Source organism: Penicillium psychrosexuale (assembly GCF_028828465.1).
Source record: "Penicillium psychrosexuale strain IBT 29551 chromosome Unknown utg000002l, whole genome shotgun sequence".
In the NCBI taxonomy this organism is placed as follows: domain Eukaryota; kingdom Fungi; phylum Ascomycota; class Eurotiomycetes; order Eurotiales; family Aspergillaceae; genus Penicillium; species Penicillium psychrosexuale.
The window spans coordinates 2,198,459-2,223,679 of NW_026643187.1; the positions used below are offsets into that span (position 1 = coordinate 2,198,459).

The 25,221-nt window shown below is 47.5% G+C and overlaps 12 protein-coding genes across 12 annotated transcripts; 6 read left to right on the forward strand and 6 right to left on the reverse strand.

Moving 5' to 3' along the window:
- Positions 1 to 271: 271 nt before the first annotated feature.
- Positions 272 to 1,455, reverse strand: N7518_001979 (TauD/TfdA dioxygenase family protein; the record flags this gene model as incomplete). Its single annotated transcript, XM_057182907.1, has 2 exons — positions 272 to 1,299; positions 1,353 to 1,455. 2 exons carry the CDS (start codon positions 1,453 to 1,455, stop codon positions 272 to 274), a joined length of 1,131 nt encoding a protein of 376 aa, XP_057044357.1.
- A 399-nt stretch (positions 1,456 to 1,854) lies between these two features.
- Positions 1,855 to 3,239, forward strand: N7518_001980 (TauD/TfdA family dioxygenase; the record flags this gene model as incomplete). The annotated part of the gene is made up of 4 exons (XM_057182908.1): positions 1,855 to 2,262; positions 2,322 to 2,535; positions 2,586 to 2,794; positions 2,856 to 3,239. The coding sequence occupies 4 exons, from the start codon at positions 1,855 to 1,857 to the stop codon at positions 3,237 to 3,239; spliced, it is 1,215 nt and encodes a 404-aa protein (XP_057044358.1).
- A 72-nt stretch (positions 3,240 to 3,311) lies between these two features.
- N7518_001981 (transcriptional regulator family TF) lies at positions 3,312 to 5,470 on the reverse strand (the record flags this gene model as incomplete). Its single annotated transcript, XM_057182909.1, has 2 exons — positions 3,312 to 5,344; positions 5,401 to 5,470. 2 exons carry the CDS (start codon positions 5,468 to 5,470, stop codon positions 3,312 to 3,314), a joined length of 2,103 nt encoding a protein of 700 aa, XP_057044359.1.
- A 331-nt stretch (positions 5,471 to 5,801) lies between these two features.
- Positions 5,802 to 7,278, reverse strand: N7518_001982 (FAD-dependent oxidoreductase; the record flags this gene model as incomplete). Its single annotated transcript, XM_057182910.1, has 5 exons — positions 5,802 to 5,976; positions 6,046 to 6,121; positions 6,170 to 6,469; positions 6,523 to 6,805; positions 6,883 to 7,278. Coding segments are annotated over 5 exons (1,230 nt in total), but the record flags the coding sequence as incomplete, so codon positions are not given.
- An 887-nt stretch (positions 7,279 to 8,165) lies between these two features.
- On the reverse strand, positions 8,166 to 9,530 carry N7518_001983 (uncharacterized protein; the record flags this gene model as incomplete). The annotated part of the gene is made up of 4 exons (XM_057182911.1): positions 8,166 to 8,462; positions 8,517 to 8,816; positions 8,881 to 9,059; positions 9,359 to 9,530. The coding sequence occupies 4 exons, from the start codon at positions 9,528 to 9,530 to the stop codon at positions 8,166 to 8,168; spliced, it is 948 nt and encodes a 315-aa protein (XP_057044361.1).
- A 549-nt stretch (positions 9,531 to 10,079) lies between these two features.
- Positions 10,080 to 11,746, forward strand: N7518_001984 (putative MFS transporter; the record flags this gene model as incomplete). Its single annotated transcript, XM_057182912.1, has 4 exons — positions 10,080 to 10,283; positions 10,354 to 10,462; positions 10,515 to 11,059; positions 11,126 to 11,746. 4 exons carry the CDS (start codon positions 10,080 to 10,082, stop codon positions 11,744 to 11,746), a joined length of 1,479 nt encoding a protein of 492 aa, XP_057044362.1.
- Positions 11,747 to 14,135: 2,389 nt separating this feature from the next.
- N7518_001985 (cytochrome P450) lies at positions 14,136 to 15,743 on the reverse strand (the record flags this gene model as incomplete). Its single annotated transcript, XM_057182913.1, has 1 exon — positions 14,136 to 15,743. One exon carries the CDS (start codon positions 15,741 to 15,743, stop codon positions 14,136 to 14,138), a length of 1,608 nt encoding a protein of 535 aa, XP_057044363.1.
- A 516-nt stretch (positions 15,744 to 16,259) lies between these two features.
- On the forward strand, positions 16,260 to 17,515 carry N7518_001986 (putative integral membrane protein; the record flags this gene model as incomplete). The annotated part of the gene is made up of 3 exons (XM_057182914.1): positions 16,260 to 16,424; positions 16,478 to 16,977; positions 17,044 to 17,515. The coding sequence occupies 3 exons, from the start codon at positions 16,260 to 16,262 to the stop codon at positions 17,513 to 17,515; spliced, it is 1,137 nt and encodes a 378-aa protein (XP_057044364.1).
- A 70-nt stretch (positions 17,516 to 17,585) lies between these two features.
- Positions 17,586 to 17,843, reverse strand: N7518_001987 (uncharacterized protein; the record flags this gene model as incomplete). Its single annotated transcript, XM_057182915.1, has 2 exons — positions 17,586 to 17,739; positions 17,767 to 17,843. The coding sequence occupies 2 exons, from the start codon at positions 17,841 to 17,843 to the stop codon at positions 17,586 to 17,588; spliced, it is 231 nt and encodes a 76-aa protein (XP_057044365.1).
- A 1,985-nt stretch (positions 17,844 to 19,828) lies between these two features.
- N7518_001988 (uncharacterized protein) lies at positions 19,829 to 20,893 on the forward strand (the record flags this gene model as incomplete). Its single annotated transcript, XM_057182916.1, has 4 exons — positions 19,829 to 20,087; positions 20,135 to 20,461; positions 20,526 to 20,635; positions 20,687 to 20,893. Coding segments are annotated over 4 exons (903 nt in total), but the record flags the coding sequence as incomplete, so codon positions are not given.
- A 788-nt stretch (positions 20,894 to 21,681) lies between these two features.
- N7518_001989 (uncharacterized protein) lies at positions 21,682 to 22,678 on the forward strand (the record flags this gene model as incomplete). Its single annotated transcript, XM_057182917.1, has 4 exons — positions 21,682 to 21,762; positions 21,818 to 21,883; positions 21,935 to 22,031; positions 22,092 to 22,678. The coding sequence occupies 4 exons, from the start codon at positions 21,682 to 21,684 to the stop codon at positions 22,676 to 22,678; spliced, it is 831 nt and encodes a 276-aa protein (XP_057044367.1).
- A 487-nt stretch (positions 22,679 to 23,165) lies between these two features.
- Positions 23,166 to 23,952, forward strand: N7518_001990 (nitroreductase family protein; the record flags this gene model as incomplete). The annotated part of the gene is made up of 3 exons (XM_057182918.1): positions 23,166 to 23,501; positions 23,575 to 23,689; positions 23,750 to 23,952. 3 exons carry the CDS (start codon positions 23,166 to 23,168, stop codon positions 23,950 to 23,952), a joined length of 654 nt encoding a protein of 217 aa, XP_057044368.1.
- Positions 23,953 to 25,221: the final 1,269 nt, after the last annotated feature.

The window sequence follows — 25,221 nt, forward strand, 5'->3', positions numbered from 1 at the left end:
GATTCGTCCATGCTAGCCCATTCTGGCGGAGTAATCCGAAAGGTAAATATAGTACTTAGTTTGGAGGAGAGTTACTTACTCCACTAATGTGTCTTGTTAAGTCCGATATCAGTGACTCTCACGAATATATATCTTCATTCTAGTCAGTGAGTGATATATATCATCCAGGCAAAAGGGTCGATAAATATTCGCCTTCTGAGATTACCAGTTCGGGGACAGGAAGTTCAATAATATAGGAAGTCGTCTGGATATATCTAGTTTCATTCATGTACTAAACATCAACGACGCTATCTTCCGGTGCCAAAGGAGGTCGACTAGCTGCCATATTACATTGTCTGAACACGCGCACCTCATCCTCCTCAAAAGAACCAACAATCGAATGCATCACACCATGATTGTTGAAAAGCACTAGATCGCCCTCCTCCCAGTCATGGGTATACAAGTAGCAAGGATCAATGGCCTGTCTTTGCATCTTGTACAGCCGTTCTCGAATCTCCGTCAGATTATCCAGCACCTGCCCGTTCTCGAGATGGATTTTCCGCACACATGTTGGGTAAACCATCATTGCGATCTTGCCAGTAACAGGGTTCTTCCAAGCCATGGGGTACACCCTGATCTTAGAAGCCTCAAAAGGAGGCAACTGGTCTTCGGCAAGCTCCAGCCCTTCTGATATAATCCCCAAACCATTGGAGCGTGACTTGGCCTTGCTCATCCAGATGTATGGATGAGGTGCGTACTCAGCCTTGCTGGTGCGGACGAAATGTTTATCTTCCTCTGAGAGCATATCGTAAAGGCGGTATCCACTGAAAAACGCGGTTGTTCCAAGGGGAACGTCAAGTGTGGTGTCGGTGCCATCGTCATAGCGGCAGATCTGGCGGCGGCCCTTGGGGACTTTGACAGCCAGCAACGTGGTAACCAAAGGCGGATCAAGATTGTACATGGCCGAGTCGATGTGCCAGCGGTAGAAGTGTGTATAGTCGTGATCTTCTTCAGGCGAGATGGGGTTCTTGTGGAATGTCTTGTGGTGTGGGTGTTTGAGGCGGATGTTTGAGAGTCCCTCATACTCTTCGACCAAGCCGCTGCCGATAACTTGGACTTGCGGTTGATGAGGGATGGTTGTCAGGTCAGCATGGAGGACGCTCCGCTTGTCGATTGATTTTCCATGACTGTAAACACCGGCGGAAGGATCGAAGCGTCGAGTGAGTTCGTACTGGGCACGTGGGGAAAGTTTGCCTTGGCTTTTGATCACGACGACTTGATTCTCATACAATGTCCGACGGAGAAAGTCAAAGTCGTCATCTTATATCGAATCAGAATTTGAACTCAATAAAGCTGCTTTGACCATTGCTTACCTGTCATTGTTTCAACGTCGAAGCCGGTGAGTTCAGCCCCAAAGTCTACCCGAGAATCATCGGGCTTGGTGACAGGCTTGCAAGAAAGAGTCATGGTAACCATTTTGAATAAAGCAGCTGAGATAAATATCAGGATGAGATCAATATGAATACCACCGCCGAGCGACCGTACGTGCTTTATACTGTTTGTACATAGTACCACAAGGGCCAATCAGGAGGGTGCGGGTGAGATGCTGCGGCTCACCCGTCCCAGCTCACCCGTCCACGGAGATAGGATCCCACCATTATTGCCAATCCATCGAGATGATAATACAAAAAGCATTATTCGTTGAGAACCGAAAGTTCCGAGACATTGGTCTTATCAAAAATGGTGGTACACATACGTGGACTCGTCCGCTCTGCTCCATTCTCGTCTCTGCTTAAAGGCAGCGTTGTACTCAACGATGACAATATATCCAACATTATCCGTTGAAAAGACTCTGAACATTGTTCGAAACACGAAATGCCTGAATCAACAAGTTTGACCTTCGATCTCCTCTCTGATGAGATCAGACAAAGCTCCGCCATTGGCGCCGAAGTCCAACTGCCTCCAGGAATGCCCTTGCTGGATTTGGACCGCTTAACCGACAACGACAAAGATACTCTCCGAAAAGCTCTTTTCGAGAATCAAGTTATTGTCATCAGAAAGCAAAAGGGCATTGACCCTACCGTCTTGCCAAAGCTCGCTAAGGTTTTTGATCCCGAAGCATCCGACGTCCATTCCGCAGGAGAGAAAGCTGTGAGCGATCCCAAGAACATCTTGTCTGCATACAAAGCAGGACGAATCCCTAGAGCCCAACAAGTTGGAATCATTGGCTCGGGGAAGTTCCAGGATTACGAGGGTCTGAAGGAGCTGGAGGTGGTGCATCTTGTTCGTGTCCCCCGTCTGACCGACGTACTAAACTTTCATTTGACTGACCAGTGATACAGGACCACACATTGTTTCACGAGGAGCCTCTCAGTCAAGAGGAATTAGATGATGGCTATACTCGTCCATACCGGTGGCACATGGATACCCCTTTCTATGAGCGCCTGCCAGGCGAAGTGACCATCTTGCACTCAATCCGCATTCCCAATGTGCCGGATCAGAGGATCAAATTCCCTGATGGGAAAGAGAAGACTGTTGGTGCTGGAGCCACGGCTTGTGAGTTTATCGAACAAATGCAGATAGGTCCACACACTTACCGAATACAGTCTTTTCCGGCGCTCGCGTATTTTCGTTGTTGACGCCGGAGGAACAAGAGTTTGCTCTGAATACCACAGTCACCTATGCTCCCCAAGCATACGAGTACATTCGCCAATGCAAAGCTTCCGAAGATGGCCTGACGATCCCGAACTTTGGACGGGAGGTACCGGTGGAAAAATTGTCGGAATGGGCGTGGGACAAAGTCGCCGAGCACCCGGTAGGTTGCTACTCCAACTGCACACCAATAGGAATGAGTATCGGCTGACAAATTTCATCAGATGGTCTGGCGAAACCCACTGAATCCCGGCCGGCCATTCTTCCAGGTGCACGGGTGTTGCGTTTACAAACTTACCACGCGGAACCCAGCGACGGGTGAGATCACGGTGATGGATGACGTCGAGAAGGTCAGAGAAGTGGTGTACAAGATGCAGAGTAAGATATATGCTGCTGAGAACATCTATGCCCACCACTGGCAAGAGGGTGATGTGGTCATTTTCCACAACAGGGGTGTAATGCACAGCATTACTGGCCAATTAGCCAAGTACAAGGACGAAGAGGACAAGAGGAGATTGCTCTGGCAATGTACAATGACAAGCACAACTCCCCCAAAGCCCTTCCGGGAATACGAGGGAGTCAACGACACGGGTTATGTGAGGGCATAAATTAAGATGTACCAATGGCTAGAGTAGCTCAATGAAAGAATGGTTTCAAACGGTTGTGAATTTTTGCTTCTCTCAAAACTGAAGAGGGTCATGTAGAGTGTGGAATGTTCCATTGAACCATGCATCAAAATCGATATCTTCCGCTGTATCCCACGCCGGCTGCATTTCGTTAAAATGGGCACCGATCACATCTTGAGGACCGGAATTCGAGAACCTGCTAACAGATGTGTTAGGGCTGTCAGGACCTAGGTTCATTCTCGTAAAAGTCGAGAACTTGGCCAAAATTTGACCGAAATCGATGGTTTTGTTGCCAAGTCCTGGACCCGAGGCTGTATCGGCCGTAAAAATTGCATCGATTAACGCAACGCCTCGTTGAGCAAGCACGTCGTTACTTCGATCAGCAAGGCGGGTGCGAGCCGCAACTATTGCATCCTTGTGGCTTTGAGCAATAGTGGCTTGGTTCTCTGCAGTTGCATTAACCTCAAAACACATAATGACCGCAGCGGTAATCGCAAAGGCTGTATGGGTCCATATCGAGATATCCCCTTCCCTTACAATTACCTCGTGCTCACGCAGAATTGTCATTGCAGCGGCAACACAGGTACGTCTTGAATAGGTATATGTCTGGTCATTGAAAGATCGGAAGAGGAACGGCCGATGAATCATGATAATCTTCTCGGCTGCAGTGATAGCGAGACTTCGTCGAGCGATAGCCAGCCATGGGATTTGTGCTTCCTTCGTTTTATCCGCACGCAAAAGGAAAGAGGGTATGGCTTTTACAATAGCCCTCATTTTCTGGTCTATATGCAGGATGTGTTCGTATTGCTCTCGCATAGGCTTTCTGGATTTCATCGGACCGAGTCCGTCAACTAGACCGGGCATCAATTCTGCCAAAGTCACGAGCACACGGATGTAAGTGCTTATAGTGGGTGTTGTGATAGGCATATCGGTCAGGTCATAATCATCTGCGTTCATGGGAGGGCCTGTCGAGAAATGCATTGGAGATATACTGTAGGTGTCGGTAAAAGGAATAGCGAAATGGTCTTGAATGATCATCTGGCACCATACCCTCTTTCCCACTTCTCGTTCCACTCTTTCATCCCACTCATCTTTGTTTTGAGCAAGTTTTGTTGATTGATCTTGAATCTTGTGGATCCCAAGGCACTCGGCAATGCGTACTGCAGCATTGAATAAAGTCGCGTTCAGCTGACTCAAGCCAAGATTATGAGCGACCTCGGTCGATATGACGATTGCTTGAACAGAGTACACGGAGAGGTTGCTGAGGAAATGTGAATTGTAGAGGGTCTGCACCATAGCAGAGAACAGCTGATGTGTAGATTGTATCCCCTGGAGGTCGACATCAACACTCTCTTTTACTTTCGTACTATCCTGGATTGAGCTGACGGTGGAACTCAGGACAGAAAGGTAGAGCGCTGGCCAGAGAGGGTCATCAAATTTCCCAGTTTCCCAGAATAACTCGCACTGCTCGAGAAATGTCGGACCATGAATACAGTTATGATGCCAGGCCACATGACATAAATGAAACTTGATCAGCTTCTGGGCATCTGTCGCATTGGGGAAAACAGAGCTCAGCTCTGGATTAGGATGATAGACTGGAAGAGGACTCGTCCCTGATAACGATTGGAGTCCATCTTGGCGATACTGGCACGAGCACGTCCTGTGAGGGAAACATCCGGCAGAATTACGACCCCACGCAAGATGTTCAATAGCCGTGAGAAGGGACGAGTCAATTTGATGTGATGTATTTTCAGTCGAACTGTGGGACACTTTGCCAAGTGCATGGTTCTCGGTTGTACTTGATTCCCGTTGTGTCGATGTGGTGTCGGATACCTCCGATTCTGCCGGATCCATGCCGGTCTCCAGCCGAAATATTTGATTTTTGATCTTTTGAATGACAAGGGGCACTGGATCAGACGGGGCTGATTCGAGATCCGCCAAAAGCGAATGTAAAAATTGAATCTCTGACCCATGTTGCACAGCGTTGCGTCTAAGCTGAACGATTTCTATGGAGCACTTCAGATTCAAGCGTTTACATCTCGAACAGGGATTTTGTTTGTCGCATTTGCGCTTGCGCTTCGTGCATTCTGTATCATGTCAGTCGCCTACGAGACCTGAGACGCAGCAGAGGATCGGCATTTACCTCGGCAGGCTTGCGGCTGACGCTGCGATACACGGACCCTGGTCGCTTGATTTGACGCGGTGTCATTCATTGCCCGTCAGCCTTGCATTTGAGTGCCTCTATTTTGTCAATTTGAAGAGTTGGGTAACTCCAGACCTAGATTTTCCGTTGGTACTAGGAGAAGTGGAATGTGTGAGAGTTGGGGGCGGGAGCGAGTCTGAGACTTGGCACTGATAAGCACTTCGATCGATTTGGGCAACTATTAACCCGTGGACATCCACAACATCCCGAGGTCTTAATCTCATCAGTTGTTGGTACTTTATTCTTGTGTATGTTATCCCTCTGTCGCTTAAAGTATTGCCACACGGTGGGAAACTTGGACTTAAGTTTTCTACGGAATCCGTTCCCGCGCCCCAGTGACTTCAGTCGGATTTTTTCAAATCCCGTAATCCAACCAGCGGACTTCCTTCAATTTTGGAGAAGTCATGAGCATCCAAGCATGCCTGTCTAGAGTTGAGGAAGCTAGGCTCGGCTCGGGTGAAAACATCGTTCTCGTATGCTGCGAGGGAGGATGGCAAGATTTTGGAATCGAAGGAACTAATGATCGTAAAAGCGATGATTAACATGAACTGAATCGAGGAGGATTGGAAGTGATTAGATTCATACCTTGGCTGGCGCATATCGACACGCGTGACGAGATCCAACACATCGACGATCGCGTTGTTGGCGCCTTCTCCGCGGACTAGTTGAAATTAGATATGCGCATTCTATCACGCTCGCATAAACATACACATGGTCATTGTGTGAGCCGAATCTCCCATCAATACCGCCCGAGGATGCGCGTGCGCCCTGCCTAGGCTGAACATCCAGTCTTCCACGCGAATCGATCGCACTTCGACATCGTGGGGAAGCTTTTGCACCAGCGAGCGAAATGGTTCCGACCAATTATCAGTCAACTTCTTCATGAGCGCGAGGCGCTCGACATTCGTGTCTGGGACAGGGATTCCCTTCGAATCCGCCCAGGAGATGATGATTTGACAGTGGTAACGGTCCTTGCTACTATTCTCGAAATTGTTTGGAGTATCCAGAACTATGAAGACATCAGCAACCTGCAGAAGAGAATAGAGGATTTGGCGGACTTACAACTGAAGAATAAAAACACGTTTGACTCAGGATGCGAACCCTGAAAGATGAAAGGGTCGATTGACTCAACACCGCCCATCTCCTCGGCGCTGTACAATGTCGAGGCACCTAGAAGCTGCACTGGCAAGTGGTTCATCTGTACGTTGGGATAGAGGATCTCGCGGGCACGCGACCGCGAACCATCACATGCGACCAGTAGCCGCCCGGTGTAAGATGTGCCATCCTCGAAGTGCGCTGTGATTTCATCGGCTGTAGACTCAATATTTCGAAGGTTTTTGTTCCACTGAAAGCACAGTGTTAGCGCTATGAATAGTATGACAAAAATGAGATTTCTTCCAAGACAATCATATCAGGACTTACTTGAACATCCACGCCGGTACTCAGTAACTGTCGCAAGCGAACGCGACTGACGCGAATGCGCTCCGCGGCGGGAATATTATATAATGCATCTCCCGACTTGAGGTCGAAAAACTGGAAGCGACCGACGTCGCCACGGGCGGATGCTTCTTTGTTGACGAAGGTTTCAGGGAACCGCTCGACCAGGTGCTCCGGCAATAATTCACGCAGGGCGGGGAGTGACCAATGCAGTGTCAAACCCCATCCACCACTACGGGCATCAATTGCGGAGTCGCGATCGAAGATCTTAAACGCGACATCATGGCGCTGAAGGTACTGGGCCAGTACGAGGCCACTGATGCCTGCACCGATAATCAGAATGGGAGATTCAGACATGGTGAGCGTGTTACAGTGCGCAGTTCTAGTAACACTGTCCAGTTTCCAGTTCGATTGCCTCTCTATACAACCCCGGCCCTAGTTTACTCCGTATCGAATGAGTCGTGCCACCACTTGGTAAGTCCGCACGCAAAACCCAATACGAAAAGTACCCGGATCCTTCTGGGGCTACCTAACCCGAAAGGACACAATTAAGATTTTATAGGGTTCCATCGGCCCCTGGGACGGCTCGGGTTCCAGCTCGGGCAGATTTATAAAAGAAATTGACTTGCCTAATTAGGAGAGAGGCCAGGACAAAGACATTTATTTTACATCATCCCATTAGCATTAGAGACTGAGGGAATTTAGGATTATACTTTCGGGTGATGTTGTTGCCTTGTGCTAGCCAGAGTTGGTTTAATGAAGTTACATTTTAATTAGGACCGGTGTACTCCGTAGTATCCTTGACTCAATCTAATTCTACTCATGTCTCAGACGCATTTCCCGCAGTCTACGGAGTACTTGTACACGCGGGATCTTCGGGGTCCACTGCCCGAGCGCGTTGATCCTGTGGATCCCGCTTTATTTGGGGCATTATTCGGACAACCAATTCGAATCAGAAATCTTCGAGAAGGATACTGTCATACGGAAACTAGCGATCGCAGATTTTTCAAGTCGGCTAATAATGTTGGCTATTTGTAGAGGGCGAGCCGGATGTTGCAACAACATGGCTATATATTATTGCCACTAGCTTAACGCCACAAAGGCAAGGGGTGTAGGGATTACGGCGGTGCTAGCGGGAGGGGCAGGCATGAAAGAAAAGAAAAAAAATGAACATTAATTAATTGGAAATTGCCTCCAAAGAATGTCCTTCGGACTCCGGACAAACGCCAAAATTTGTGCGAGTTCGTCGGCGGGTTCAAGCTTCCTTCCTATTTGGTTGGCTTGCCCTCTAAAGATACTCTATACTCTATCGTCCTCTCGATACCTCCGTGGTCGGGCTCCTGACTAGCCAAAATGAGCTCCTCGCTCGGTGTTCTCTTTAGCTGTGTACGGCCGGAAGCTGTTGACTGCATGTGCGATTGCCGATCCTTCGACCAATTCCCCATCAAGTAGCCTTTGCCTTGGCTGTCATAGTAATAATTCTTGCTTCTGTCACTGGTTGGAGCGAGTCCTCGCACGAAGCCTTTGAGTAGAGGTGCCAGATATGGAATGCAAGTGACAATGTTCTAATACACAAATCAGCCATTGTAGTTCTCACGTAAGTAGTCATTTTCACTTACGCCCACGTTGAACTCGATTGTTCCCCATAGCACAAGCATTGTTGAGTTTCCATCTCCGAATGCGACACGTTGTATCTGAGTTAGCCGCATGATCGAGCAGACCGTGGTGAAGAGACCGAGGAGGAAAAGGCACACAACACCAGCCTTCTGTGCAGTTTTGATATTCAGGCTAAGGAGCAATGGGATGGGAAGCACGATGATGGTCACGTCTGTGATGATGGTATAAATTGCGAGACCGTAGAACAGGCCTCCCACGGGAAGACATGTGCCTGGTACATGGGCGTTCCATGATCGTCGGACCTGTTGCGGCCAAATGGTTGTCAGTGTGTGCTCGCGTATGTCCTTCGTAGGGAGAGGTTCTTACCGGTGTGCAATTGAAGAGCAGGCTCAAAGCACCAGCGATATGACCCAACGTAGATGCCGCGATCACAATCCAGATCACAATTCGGTAAAGACGCTTTGAGGTTCCAGAGATCAGTCGCAGATAGCTAAGGCAAAGCGAAGCCTTGAATCCTGCGATTCCAATCTGGTAAAATGGGCGTCCTGCGTAGTTAATCTAGTTGTCTCTTATCAGCTTGCCAGTAGAATAATAAGTGCAAAGAATCGAACTGAAAGGGAGAAGATATTGACCTTCGTATATGTGGAGTAATTTGCTGCCGGTCTTTGCTTCAACGGCAGCCCTAGCCCATATCGACTTTCTGCGACTGTGAGTATGTTTCTTGCAGCAGAGGGAAAGCTGGAGGTGCCTACGAGAAATGCAGAGTGCACTGTATATAACACTAAAGGCCTGCTGGAATCAGTTGTATTGTCCCTTGTATCACGCGCAGGTTACTTTACCATACTAACAACCATAACATAGTCCGCCGCTGCCCATCGACTGGCTCGCGCTCGAAGAAAAAGTCGCAGGGAAACCGTGAAAACCATTAAGATAGTGAGACTCAAACATACACCCAGAATGAGGCGGTACTGCGAGGCAGCTTCAACCTCGGGAGAGGCATTATGTACCCAGCCCATTGCTAAGAAATTGTGCGAAGGGGTACAGGGGAGAGTATGGACGAGGACATAGTCAAGCGTCTGCCAGGGCAGGCAGATAGATATACCGAGGTTTCTTTCACCAAATCATTACAACATACAGTGATAAAAGTGAAAGAAATGCCAAAAATCACCATTACACTAGACTTCCTTTGGTGGAAATAAGACCGATAATGCTAGTCATGTACCCTGTGCTCCTCGCTCCGTTTCTCCGTACTCTCCCGGCCTTGCAGGGTTGTTTACAATATTATTGTCCTTTAGTTCACCCCTTCATAAACTTCATGTAACTCCCAACACGGAAAGGTCCTAGGGTCTTAGACTATTGATTCTGATTCGTTGCTAGGTGTGAAACGTGTAGCCACGCGATCCCCACGGTGATTGCGACGTTACTTACACTTTTACCGCATCAATCCATTGTATTTCCCACCTTTCCCACCACCATTTTCTTAAATTCCATTTTTTTTCATTTCCCCCCAACTTCCCTATTAACTACGTTCTTCCTTGTCGGTTACTCAATTGTTCCCAGCTGCGATGGGTGAAATCCAACCCGAGGTAGTAGCACATCCTTCCGCAGATGAGATTGATGATGCTGTGGTATATCTTAAGGGCCATGAAAAGGAGGCGCTCGACTCTCCAGTCAATCTGCGGGCTCTACGTCGTAAAATCGATCGACGATTGATCCCTTATATGTTTTGCTGCTATGTACTGCAATTTTTGGACAAGGTCATGCTGAACGTGAGTTTGACTTTCAATTCAGCTGTCTGGGCCATATTCCTAATGCAAGGGTGATTTCGCACATGTACAGTATGCCGCTGTTATGGGGATCAAAAAAGACTTGGGACTCGTCGGCAATGATTTCTCCAACGTCGCCACATGGTTCTTCATTGCCTACTTGATCGCGGAGGTACCCAATGGTGAGTATTATTATTTGCCTGTTGATTATCACTGCTAATCCTCAATTCACAGTATATTTCTTACAGAAAGTACCGCCTGCCAAATGGCTCGGTGGAAATGTTTTCCTCTGGGGTGTCGCGGCTGCCGCATCTTCTGGCGCTCGAGGGTATCGGAGCCTGCTGGCAGCACGAATTTTCCTAGGCATTTTTGAAGCGACAGTGGGACCATCCTTGATGCTTATCAGCAGTCAATACTACACCCGAAGCGAACAAGCTCCTCGGTTCACTGTGTGGTATATGGGTCTTGGTGTGGCGCAGATAATTGGTGGTATCATATCTTTTGGATTCCAGCATGTGCATCATGCCTTATTAGACAGTTGGCGGATTATGTTTCTTGTTCTTGGATTGGTGACAACTGTTGTCGGCGGTTTAACGTTTTTCTTCATTCCGGATACACCGATGAAGGCAACCTGGCTGTCTGATAACGAAAAGGTGGCACTCCTTCAACACGTCAGCGAAAACCAGACTGGAGTATGGAGCACAAATTTGAACCTGAAACAAATTCGGGAGGCCGTGCTCGATATTCAGCTGTGGCTCCTAACTGTGACAACAATTCTGGTGTGTCGCTCCCTTCACCCCCTTGCTCCAACATCCCCTGCAGCTCTATTGACTAATCCTGCATAGATATCCGTGTCAAGTGGTGTGGTGACGACATATTCCTCGACATTGATTGCCGGATTTGGGTTCTCGGGTCCCATCTCGGCGCTTCTCAACACCCCGTCGGGCATCGTTAGCATTTTTTTCACACTTCTCGTCGGGTTTGGCATCCGCAGAACTTCCAACCGCTGGGCATGGAATGTACTATGTACCATTCCTGGAATCATCGGCGGGGGCTTACTATCCTTCCTACCCAAAAGCAACAAAGCCGGTGTGCTGATCGGGATTTATCTTGTCAACGCAATTGTAGCTACTCTTCCGATTCTATACCAGTGGACCATGGCCAACTGCGCTGGACATACCAAGCGCGCATTTGCTAGCGCGCTTGTTGCTGGGTCTTTCTCGGTCGGAAACATCATTGGTCCACAAACATTCCAGTCACACGATGCACCAGAATACCGACCGGCCAAGATTGCTGTTCTTGCAACTCAGGCTGCGGCTGCTTTACTGTCTGTCGTCCTCTTTTTCTATTACAGGTGGCAAAACCACCGCAGAGATCAGACTAAGAGCGATGTTGATGCGGCGGACCAGACTCGGTGGGCTGGGCTGACTGATAAGCAAAATCATTCCTTCCGTTACGTCTACTGAACATTTGATGGATCTCGGATTGAACATATACTGTATATAACACCATGTGCTTACTCTGTTTGGCCCAAAAGGTACTTTGTTGGCCTGCCGTGGATTTTCTAGACTATATATTCCCGTCGTTCGAGATGGATTGGTAGTCATTTGATGTAAATCCACCTCTCTACCGGTGCTGACTCGGTGTTGCCTTGTATTTCTTCGGCCGGTTTGAAATAAAAGCCATTGATTGATAGTTAGAATGTAAAAAAGTCATTCCGTAAATCGGACACACCTAGGCACTTCCTTGTTATCCATGTATTGACACACCTGAAGCTAAAGTATGCACTTTGCCCATAATGAATGCACTCCAATCCATTGACAACCTAATAATGCTCCAGCAATCTATTAGTCATCTGGATGTCCTTCATATCTGCACAAATCCCACTACCATGTCGTCTATACAGTGGAATTCGAGCCTCTTGGCAGCTGGTAAGATTCAGAACTCGTCCGGTAGGCTGGGGCGCATTTTTTTGGCTTGGAGCTCTTGTACGTGACAAGGAGAGCCTGTCTCCAATCAAAACTTCAGGTTCCGGGTTCTCAGACATGGCGTCGAGTACTATGCACCCATGCTATTGGCTCGATCCCTAATATGTAAACAGATTGTTAGCCCATAGAGGAAATATCCATGGCTGGAACAAAGCCCAGTTCTGACCACGAAAGCTGCTATGTGTGAGCAAATAGGCCACTCCCCTTGAATCGAAGTATGTAGAGATGGACTTCATGCCAGTCACTATATCATTGAGAATTGCAGAGGCGTCAATGTCGAGTTGTTGAAGTTTATCAACAACATACTGAACCAGCTGCCATGGGGTCGACACGCTCCGCTCCAGATTTAGCCCTTCATCGTCGGGATCTTTGATCAGTGTGCAGACACCCAAACACTTCGCGCTGTGTATATATCAAGGCTGTCCACCATGATGAAGTACTGACTGATGCCGTGTATTCTTTATCCCAGGGATCGATGTAGTGTAAACGTGCACGGATGGTGACACTAATTGGATGAAGGGTCAGCATGCAAATAGAATATGGGAATACAGGCAATTATGGTTCAACATTCAAAAGATGGAAAACAAGTTGGTACAGCAAGCAAAGAAGTGAAGAAGCATAAGGTTCATGATAGAATGAAGCATGAATGTGGGAAGGTGAACATCTGTAGTTGGATGGGAGAAATGAACGCTTAGATCGAGCTGGAGAGTATGTTGCGAAGGAGGTAAATGAACATGATGGGAAAGAAGGTAAAGAGCATCAGGGATGGAACACCGGGGGGGGGGGAGAAGCACGAAACTAACATAGTAGATAAATAACACCGAGAAGAAGGAACACTGCTGAATACGTGTAAGAGGGAAGAGAGAAGATGGATAACATCAAGGATCAAGGTAAAAAGAAGGAAGGAAGAATTAAGTATAGCATCAAAAAAAATCCCCATTAATCTAGACCGTTCCTAGACCTCAGGAGACGAGTGTCTCCTCCGGCCATTCTCCTATATGCCTCCACAAACCGTCCGGAATACGGCATCCCCCCAAGGGTGGGAGCGCACTACCAAACACCCTAGACACGTATGTCTAGGCCGAAAGCATGCTTTGTCGCTGACCCAAGGGTGTTTGCCTTGCATACTGAAATGCTTGTAGACTTTCTTGAGAGCTTTAGCACATAGGAGTCCGAACCGACAGTGGGGAGCTAAGCAATACCCGTTAAGGCCAAACGCCCGTTGAGAACGCCCCTCGCAAGGGACGACCCGGTCATACTACCGCTGGGCCACTGGGGGGGGCTGGTTGTAATATTAGTCTTTGGGTTCTTGATATAGGACAAAATCGTAAAAAGAGATGTCACCAGAGAATATTAGAACTTCAACTGCTCTACCTTCCTGACGTCGTGATAGCTTTAGAATCAAAATTATGAGTCTAGTTAGGGCCATGCTGCTACCTGCAAAGTTTCAAATTAATTCGAACATAGGATGGTGGTGGTTGATAAACACTTTGATAGCAGGGTACATCTATTCGACTCCAAAAATCGAAGCTATCCGGACATCTATTTTCGGAAGGAACGACGACAGGATGGATTTCTGAATTTCGAGATCATGCGTTCGATCCCTGGCCATGTGGAATAAATTGAGAGATGCTTTTTCAAATTTTCTGGGTTTTTCCACCATCACAATGGCCCATTCATTTTACTATCAAAACACCTACCCATCCACACAGCCTACCATCCCATACAGCGACCATAAAGGCACCTGCCAAGAATTACAGAATATCCACTTGCCCTTCAGAAACCTGAGATTTGATTTATCCAATTAGCAGTTCACCCGCGCTGGCGAGATCTAAGGCGAGTTTGAATATATGTAATCGTATCCCTATCAATTATTCTCAACATCAACGTCAGTTCCCATGACCTTTCCGAGTCTTTTCTCCGTCGTCTCCCACTCTTTATTAATTACATTGATTACCCAGTCACCCCTGGGTCGGAGTTTGAATTTGACCTCCTTTGGCATTGTCATGAATCCTGCCACGACCATCGCCCATGGATCCACCAGTTCCCCATCAGCGGACTCGATGTCAAACGCCCACAGCAGACAAGCAACATGTATGAAAGATCCATCGGTAGCGACCCTCTTTCCTTGGCAGATCCGGCGGCCCTGCCCAAAGACCGGCAACGGAAGATCTGTTCGTAGTCTTTCCTCTCCACCACCATCGCGCTGGAGCCACCGCTCAGGCACAAAGTCCCCAGTGTCTCCTAGCTTGGGATCAAATATCTTCTCATCTCGACCGATGGCCCACGCATTGGCCATGAGCGTGACGCCCTTTTTAATCTTGATACCATTGAACTCGTCGTCTCGGTCTGCCCTACGAGGAATGGATCCCGGCGAAATAGGCCGCCAACGGAAAAGTTCATGCATAATAGCGTCAATAAAAGCGAGCCCCGAACGATCCGAGAAATTGGGGAGGCGGTCGCGTCCGACGACTTCGTCGAGCAAGGCGTGCGCCCGCGCCATGAATGACGGTTGGTGCAGTGCTGCAGTGAACAACCACAGCAGCTGCCGCGGTGAAGTCTCCATACCCCCCTGAATAGATGTTGCGAGGGTGAAAGCGAGGTCGAGATCAGGAACACCATCTTCAGAGTACTTCTCCGCTGTGGCGATGGCTTGCTTGGTCGAGTTCCAGCCTGCTGAGTCCCTCCCATGCCGGAACAAGCGCATATAGAGGTCCACCTGCGTGGCGTACAGCTTATCGGCCGCTCTCTTCCAGGGTGACAAAAATGCCGGCAGGTGGCGCAGAGGCGGGATAATATCCGGAATACCGGGGTTCGCAGCAAGATGGGTTACCTGAGTCTGGATGTCGATGATCTCATGCAAGATATGTTCTTCAAAGCTTGGGATACGCATGCCATAATGCAGAGCAAGAATGACACTCGATTGAGTGCGCTCAAGCAGTGGATAGATGGTTTCTGTGCTGATTCCTTGGGGAAACTGACGTGTAGCATTTGAGAGATCAAATAATAACTGTTTGGCCTCGAGCTCCATCAAAGGATGGTACTGTGGGGCAGCAAGAGCGCCGAGACTGGGCGCTAGGATACGATGTTGGAACTTGAGGTGGTCATCGTAGTCGTGCATCAGAGTAAATTTTGACTGCCCAGGCTCAGCTCCGGTGATCATTTCCATGCTGACGGAGGGCGGACGGTTGCTGTACCACTGGCTACGGCGACTGAACAACTCTGTCACAGCCTCATATGAATTCAACACCACAATCGGTATGAGTCCAAAGAGCTTCGGTACTGCAACAGGTCCATTTTCCTTCGTCCATGAGTCCCAGTTCAAAAGCGGCTTATCAATTGGGGAGCTATGGAGGTCGCCGATTAGAGGAAGCTTGAGGAGGGGTTTATCTTCTTCATTCTTTTTTGGTGTGACGATGTAGAGCAGTGTCAACAGACCTAACGCCACCACAGCCGTGATAGGAGTGGCAGCCATAAGGAGTATTGGCGTTTACATATCAGATGCATTGCGGAGAAAAAAGGGGACGCAGTTTTCCATCAAACATGTGCATATTTGGTTACTGCGCCAAGCTTTATTATCTCTGTGAGAACTCCTACAATTGGTCTTGGAGGTCAAAACGCGCTAAGAAAGCGACGGACTCATTGTAACTGCATAAGTGGCATTTGGCCCACCAATGAGTGAGGATCCCGGGGACTGTCGGGATACTTGTTTCTTTCATTAAATGTGACAATACTCGTGTTATTATTAGATCTCTCAACCTCTAGTCTGCGCAAAAGATTTTGCCAATTACTAGTTACTTGTTACTACAATTAATCATAAAAATTCAGGTTATCTGATATCGAAATTCCGAAGCTAGACGCATCGTCGGGCGATTTTGGCCCCCACGGCTACCTTGGACATCCCTGCTAGTTAGCTGCAGGTTGGTTTCAAATTACCTATTTAACATCGTTCTCCTATTTCGCTTCGCTGGGTTTCCTTCGACAATGGAGGATGGTCGTTACCTTCCCTATAGAGACGCCAGCCCAAAGGCAGGTCTTGGGCGTGGCTATCGCTTTCTCTATCCTATCTGTGGCAGCAGTATGTCTGCGACTGCTAGCTCACCATCTGGCGCGTAAAAAATGGACATTGAGTGACTATTTCATAATTGCCGCCGGTGTGAGTATTCGCCCAATCAACTCGAACAATATCAACTATGCTAACTAATACAGATTTTAGCCGTCGGTCTCCAGTCCATTAGCATCACCGGCGTAATACAAGCAGGCATCGGCTATGACCATGTCATTACAATTGCGGGCACATATGGAACCGAGCCTATCACCAAACTCCTTCAGCTGATCGTCCCATTGCAATTTCTCTGGGTTCTGAGTCTCAGCTGTACAAAGATCTCCATATTATCCTTATATCTTAGCATCTTCCCCGTCACTTGGGTCGTGCAGATCTCTTGGATAACAATGGGTGTGATTGTAGCCTGGACTATTGGGACAATCCTGGCTGGATGTCTGATATGTCGGCCCTTCGCTTTCAACTGGGACCAGACTATTCCCGGAGGATCGTGTGGTAACCAGGTTACCTCATTCACGGTGACCGGAATTATAAATCTTATTACCGATATTGTTGTGCTGGTGACACCTATGCCGCTGCTATATAAGTTGCAAATGGCTAGTTATAAGAAAGTGGCGTTCATCACAATCTTCGGACTGGGAGGCGTGTAAGATTTGCACAACCAGTGAAAGAAACACGAGAGGGTCTTTGCTAACCTAGAATATATGAATAGCACATGTGTTATCAGCATCCTTCGTATCTCTATACTCTCCACAATGGACTTCACCGACATCACCTACTCGATTCCCCGTGCCAACATCTTCAGTGGTCTAGAGCCTTGTCTCGCTGTCATCCTCGCTTCGATCCCTATGATGCGGCCCCTCCTGGGGTGGTCAACATACACCCCCGAGGTGACAGCTCACCCGTCAAAAAAGTCTTCACCCCCATCTGGAAGGTCTAGGTCTGCTGGCGATAGCGAGTTCCGGCCGCTTCAGGATGACTCGAGTGAGCTGTGTTTACGGCCAATTGGGCCAAAGCATGAGGTCGGCATCGCAGTTCAAACCCTCCCAGAAACGAGAGGGATATCCCGTGGAAGCGAGGACTCCTTCGAAACCGGAGAGAGCAGGGGTATGGATCAGGCGCAGAAAGGAGGCTGGATTATTTCAGTAAAGCAAGAATGGGCTGTGTTGCATGGGCGGAAGTAATATTAAGACCTTCCCTAGAAATTTACTATATATACCAAATAAGGAAATATATGTCTTGCTGGTCAGGCATTCAATTCAAAATAACTGTCATAGCGTAGTCTGCCCAGGGACCAGGATTCGTATCTTCACTCCCGGCCTCCCCGGTGGGAATTTGGCTTGGGGCCTCAACTCCGTGACGGCCAGATTCCTCTGGCAGGCAGCTTGTATCATCGTTAGCTATTGAACTGAATTTATCTGGGATGGATTCTTACTATCTGCTGTCATCTTCGGCAATGACTTGTTGCCGGTTTGGAAGCCGGGGCTGTGTTAGTAGGAGTGTCTGTGGCATGATGTTGGGATATGAGACAATTGAGTCAAGATGAGATAGGAGTCAAGGTTGATTGAAAAGAGAGAGTGAACGAGGCTAAGTTGAGAAGAGAGAGCAGAGGAGGTTAAATAGCTGCCTGCGTAGGGGCGTGTTATTGTTTTGTGCAGAGATCTCCCATTGTTAGAGATTATCTTTTATTCTTCACATTCGGCCCTCTTATATACCACTTCAAGCGGTTCCTCAGCACTCACATTCAATATCACCACAATCAACCATGGAGTCTTTCTCCAAAAAATTCCCTGCATGTGACGTGCCGGGTTTTGCAAGAGAGAAGAATGCATTGAATTCAGAATAACTAAAATAGGGAGAGAAAGAAGAAGCAAGTTGCAAAGTGGGAGACAGCTAGTTCTTATAGCTGAGTCCTGACCGCTTTGTAAACAATGCAAACTTCTGTCTAGCAAACAATCTAGCTAATGCAAACTAGCAGACAAACAATCAAGCAAATAGGAGTATGACGACTGGATCGTAACACTGCACCCGTGATTGGAGAGGATGAAGACCAGCCTGGATTCTAGGCACACAGTGCTCTCAATAACCCATGGCCTCGCGGGCGATGAGTTGGTGAACGCTCAGGGACTTTGCTACATGTACTGCAAGCCGCACCACTTCGTCGTGAGCCAGGCTTACGCACTTTGAAAAATGGGGAGGATTTCTATTATTTGGGCTCCAAAATCATTAGAATCAAGTGAAATGTCATCGGCTAACTTTAGCAGAATAATCCAACCGGCAGAATAAATATAGACTAGGCCTAATCTAGCTAGACGATACTTTCTATTACGTGCTAGTTACTAAAGCAGTTTCTCAAGCAGTTTCTCAAGCAGTTTCTCAAGCGGTTGCTAAAGTAGTTGACGATAAATCAGTTGGTTAAGCAGTTAATAATGATATGACAAAAGGGACTTAATTTTATTAGTAGTTTACATACAAATTGTAGGTAGGTGCTATCAACGCTAAACCCAAATGGGTCACTTACGATATAATGAACAAACACCTCATCTTCTCCAAGCGCCCGGACAAGCCGAATAGTTGATGAAAAGGAGTTCGCTTCGACCGGGGGTAGTGTAAGCCCAGTGACACTGTGCAACGAGGCGTGTGCAAGCACAGAGGCCAAGTCGCGAGGTCCAAATATTAGAATAATCATGACGTTCTGCAATGCAGAACTACCAGAGATTAAACTGGTAAGAACAGATACTACACTTGATCTAAGCCAGAGGCAAAGAGAGCTGAAGAAGAAAGAAAAGAAGAAGAAGTTCTGGGGGCAGGGCCACCTTCTTATAGGTATCCTAAGGGCGGTCGGTTTATGCCACTATTCACAAATGAGACAAACAACCACAGAGGCTCGCTTAATGTAAATGGTAACGTGATGATAAAGACAATCACTGTTGATATAACTTAGATAGCTGGATATTCTAGCTCACATTCTATAGAATGCTGGCGATGGAACAAGAGCAAAAAGTAATGTGTTTTTGCTTAACTATTTGTTTCAAGAGGAAATGATGCACTCAGCTGGGAAACCATCCCAAGGTTGCTCATGGATATGCGCTCGGATTACCAAAACGGGTCACATCTCGCGAAGTTGAATATGGACAATATCTTCTTGCTCATACAGCAATCCAGCAAACCGCCACGCCCGAGCTACCCAAGATGCCCAAGGAGCTAGATGAGACACTGGCAAAGGAGATCCTTGCTTGGGCCTCGCTTTCGTGGTCATTAACATAATCATGTGGTGTCATACTATATCTTACGCCAATTTTTTCGTTTTCTTTTCCTTCGTCGGGCAGGACCCATGGTTTTGCTTTCCTTCCCTTCTTAACACAGACAGACCCCCCTCAGAAACTCATCTCATCAAATTTCTACCCTGCCAAAGGATCTTCTTCCTTAACCACTCTTGATTCCACTTATGCACATAGTGCCTACTTGTCCAAATGACTAAATACAGCAAAACAGCCAATGCTGACGGCGGCGAGAAGAAGCCATCCCTACTCAGGAAGGCATGGGTCTTGCTGGTTGATGTCATGGATGAAAAGGTGGACAAGGCTCTCCTGCAAAGGACGGCAAAGGAGATCGAGACCGCTCTGGAGAAGTATCCAACAGTTGCCATTTCCAGCCTTGAGACCAAAGATGTCGAGAATGCGTTGAAACTTCGTCTGGACCGAAGAGACAAAGAGCTTGAGCAGGTTACTCCTATTACTCCCCCACGACTCCTGAGTATCGTATTATCAAGATCAAGGTATCACAGAGCTAACATTTTGCAGTGGAGTATCTGAAGTTGATCGATGAAGCATCGAACCGATCGCCCTCCACGGAAGCCACTGTGCGCTGGACCATCGACGCCCTGCTACTCAATGCCCATTCAATCGCAGCAAAGCGCACACCCACTGCACGCCCGATCAACGTCCAGAGAGAGCTTCCGTACACTCATGGGCCGGTACGATTGAAGGGGAAGTTAGTAATGCTCTCAGCACGGACAGACTACGGAGTCTGGTACGGTGAAACTGAAGAGATTGCTTTGAATGTTGTTATTGTGGAAGCTAAGAAGATGGATTCGGAGTCGGGAGTAGTCCAAGCCCTAGGCTATATGGGTAAGTGGTCGATAATATCCATTATAGTAAACCACCTGGGCAGGGACGCTAACTGATTCAATAGGCTGCATACACCGAGAGAGGAAGAGTCTTCATAAGCAGGACTGCACCATATATGGGCTTGCAACCACTGGGAAGACTTTCCGCTTCCTTAAGATTTCAAATGACTCCAAGGTACGTTGTTCTAAATTCGTGTTAGCTATTATCTCATCTAATATATATCAGTGGTCAACGCACGTTTTGGATTTCTATTCGTGCAGCATTTCCAGGCCATTTGGACTTCTTGTTCACATATTCTGCCGTGCCGCTGTGATGTCCCCTGCGCACTTAAAGATGAGCTCATGCCAATCCCAACAGCAAGAGAAATCCACTGATAGCCCCCCTCTTGAGGCCGTCGACGAGGATGATAAAATGGAGGACTTGTTTGGTTAGCTTTTATGGACCCTGGGGATATCCCTAAGTTTCTACCCGAGCTAACCCAGCTCGAGGAGATGCTAATATCTCAAGCACATACTATCATTGAACTCAGATAGATACGTGGCTTACTTCCTAACCAATGTACCTAAAATCTACGATCGTCTTCCCCTTCTCCAAAGAAGCTCGAAGTAGTCGTTTATGGCCAGTAGATACCGCAGAAGTTCCCCGACTGCATCTTCAGCTTCGCCGCGACTTTACTATTCACCGATCTATCTCTTTCTGCAATCCACGCTGTTGTATGATAACATCCTTTGCCGATTTCTCCAGAGGGATGAGGGACCCACTCTGTTTTTGTTGGAGTTACTATTTCGTTTATAGTGGATATTGATCTCATCTTGATGCACCTAGAGACTTGCAGTAAAGCTTTATTTGGTGCCGAGAGAAATATTTCTGTCCTAGGGACCATAGTTTTGGGTATATTGAAATCTGGATCCTAAATATAAAGTGACGTTTACTACAAGAATGGGCTGTGTTGCTAAGACCTTTCCTAGAACTCTACTATGTATACTAAATAAGCAAATACATGCCTTGCTGGCCAGGCATCCAGCTTGTCATTCGCTCTTTCCAATACTGTGGTTGGTCCATTGTTCTTTCCATTCATATTCCTCGATTGTTTATATTACATTGTCTTGCACCTGCATTGGTTTCCATTTACAGCCTCGCGTGTCAACAAACCTCTTCTACTGAAAACTATCTTCTCCAAGGAACGCTTCTCGAGATCTCTTCGGTAATCTACACACAGAATGTTATTCAGATATCTTCTCGCGTTGGTGATCCAACTATGTTGGGTTGCTCTCGGGCTTGCCAACCAAGACGCGACAATTGTTTGTTTACCTTCCCCAAAATCACCATGATACCAAAGAAACTAACAACAGACAGACGATCCCATGGATCACGGATGCACCTGATTACTTCCAGGGCTATGGAGGCAAGGCCATAGGCGCCGTATGTATCTTGTCTGCTTCTACCGTGATTCATCATTAACAACCAATACAGAAAGATGGAACAACAACCTACGGAATCAACTGTCTCTCGGACCAAACAGCCTGCCACAGATTTACTCCAGACCTGACCGTTATCTACGGACCTAACAGTAAGAATTAAGAACATAGCAACCCCCCAAACAGGACATCATACTGACTTGTGTATATAGCATACGACATGATTGCCAACGGCTACAGATTCGACTTCACCTCAGGTTGCACCCTGATGGGCTCCCCGACACCTACAAGCGCGTCATGCACAGAAACAAAGTCCTTGCACGAAACTAGCTCTATCATATCGGCCACAGTGGTCGTTCCAGCCACGGGCGACGATTCTACCCTCGGAATTTTCCCAGCAACCTTGATCGTGACAGACACTGGAGACTTCTCCGTGCCTTCTACCGCGGCTGAAACCAAAGCTTCTGCCAATTCTCATGTTTCAACTAGTGACGCAAGTTTGACTGCACCTGCGACAGCGACCGCGACCGCTGATCCCCTCAGCTTAGCCTCAGTCGGGTTCCTGAATTCGACAGCCATGACAACTGGTGCACCAACTTATTTCGGCAATGGCACAACAGTGACGGTGACTATTCTTGCTAGCTCTATTCCGTGTCACTGTGAATGTGACTGCGGAGGAAGTCAGACTGCTAGGGCCACTGTCACTGTCCCAATAGCGATGAAAAACCACGGAGTCAAGACGGCTGCTCCCGTGGGATTGATGTGTGGAATGGTAGTTGGCTCCATGTTCTGGATTTGAACTTGAGTTGTCAATATGTTGACCAACATGGATATTGCCATTTGGATATGAACCATATGATGCGGTGGATTTCAGGAACAGAATAGTTCGAATCTGAGGAGTTGATTTACAATTATCGTATGCTGTAGGAATAAATTCCGCCGGGGGTTGTTAAAAATAGAAAAGATGCTTGGTAACGCATTGATAATCCACAATGCCTCTGCTGATTAATGAGATCGGAGATTTGTCAATTCCGTCCGAGGTGGGTGCGGCACTCTGATTGGCTGTGATTGGCCAGTTTACTCCGAGATGGAGCCCTAGAGATGGCGGGATGGAGAAAGTGATAGAAAAACGACGTGGATTTATGGATTTATGGATTTAGGGATTCGCAATCCACATTATGTATAAAGCCCCCATCCCAGCTCACCTGCTGTTTTTCCTTCTCGGCATCGCTCTATATCACTTCACCCCGCTACTAATACACCTATCTACCCTCAACACTTTCAAAATGGGCTCCACTCAACCCGAATTCAAGAACGCGGCTACTTCCACTCTTTTCGAGTTGGTGAAGGCTCGCCGCACATACTACGACCTTAAGGGCGAGAGCCCCGTCTCTGACGATGTCATTGATCGCATTGTTCAGGACGCCGTTCTCCACGTTCCCAGCTCTTTCAACACTCAGACCTCCCGTATTGTCCTCCTGCTGAAGGAGGAGCACAAGAAGGTGTGGGATATCGCCCTTAATGCCCTGGAGGGTCTGGTCGCTGCTGGCCACGTCCCCAAGGAAACCTTCGAGAATTCCACCAAGCCCAAGCTGAATGCCTTCCGTGCTGCCTATGGAACTGTATGGTTGCCCTCCCCAATACGACACCATTCCGTGTCAAAATGGCGAATCACCAGCTTACCCATTAACCCAGGTCCTTTTCTTTGTCGACTATGAGTCGCTCGCTTCTATCAAGGAGAAATTCGCGATCTACGCCGACAAGTTCGACCCCTTTGCCCTGGAGTCGAATGCTATGTCTCAGTACCTTGGTATGTGCTCTTCTTCGGTCTTTGGGTAGTCAAGTGGGTTGGAAACTAACTATCACCAAGTCTGGACTGCACTTCAGTCTGAGGGCTTCGGCGCCAACCTTCAGCACTATAGCCCCCTCATCGATGAGCAGATTGCCAAGACTTGGGACATCCCCGCCTCATGGAAGTTGGACGCCCAGCTGGTCTTCGGTGTTCCCAACTCTGGACCCGGTGAGAAGGCCTTCGCTCCTATCGAGGGCCGCTACAAGGTGTTCGGCAAATAAGCACATATAGATGCATGCATATTAATCTAGCAATCTAGCAATCTAGCATTTACGAATGAAAGAGCAATGACTTGGATTTTCGGTTTCAAGACAATTGTGCAAATCTCAATAGTAGGCCGCACTGCGTAGTCCAACCCTACCTCAGCAAGGAGGATCTGCATGCTCGATATGACGTGTCTGCATGTAAGGTGATCCTGATCAACAAAGCTTAGTCGAACATCCAAGTTCATAGAGTTTGAGACCCTGAAGATCAAGTGCAGATCAGAAGAAACCTCACAGAAACCTCAATGATCGTCACATGGACAGGCACAACCAGGTTCGGCTCTGGTATAAATTCCAGGACCTCGGGGAGTTGTGCCTGATTAGTAAGAACGTTTAGCCAATCAGGAAGCAGGCGCATATTTGACACCACCAGTACTCCATATACAGCGCTATAGTTAACAAGTTCGCTACTTCCCGTTAGTTAGCCTTGGGGATTTACCTACTCTAGCTTCTATTTCATAATGCTGAGATTTCGGGTCTCTCGGGCTTTTTACGAGTCTCCCCGATCAGCTCGGGAATAGCGGTCTGACAATAACCGAATATTAGCCTGATGCAAGGCCCCGTGGTGTACCTTCGGCCACGGAATTCATATTCCGCCATGCCGTGCATCCGATTGGTTGAAAAATCTATAGAAAGAGGTTGGGCATCAAATTATATTATCAAGTCAATTGCAGATGATCAAGGCTGACGACAGTGATATACATATGATTCGCAATTCATTCTCTAGTGGCATTCAGCATTCCAGACATAATCTCGGGGGTAGATCTTGTATCTTGCAAATGATTGCGGCATTGTCATTTTTAGATAGAAGCGAATAGAGGATCTCAAGGCAATAACTATCTGTAAACCTTGGTGGCCGAGAAGAAATTGCTAGAAAGAAGTGTAACTATGTAGACATGACTATATACATACCTGTCGTTCTTGAAACACAAACTAGATCCACTATTTAAGAGTATACGCAATCTTCCGCAAGGGATTCCGATCACCACGATGTCATGAAATATCGATGTGCAGGAGATACATTGTAGATTGTACGCTGTTGACGTTATACATCGATCATCGTCTATACTTTGTAGTACAAAGTAGGTGCCTGACCTTATCTTTGTGGATAAAATCGAAAACTCCACCAACTCCACTCCATCTGATCACAAATTTAGCCTTTTTTCGCCTTCTTCTGAATAATTTTCTTCTCTTCTTCAACGCCTCAGATCACTCATAGTAACCTTA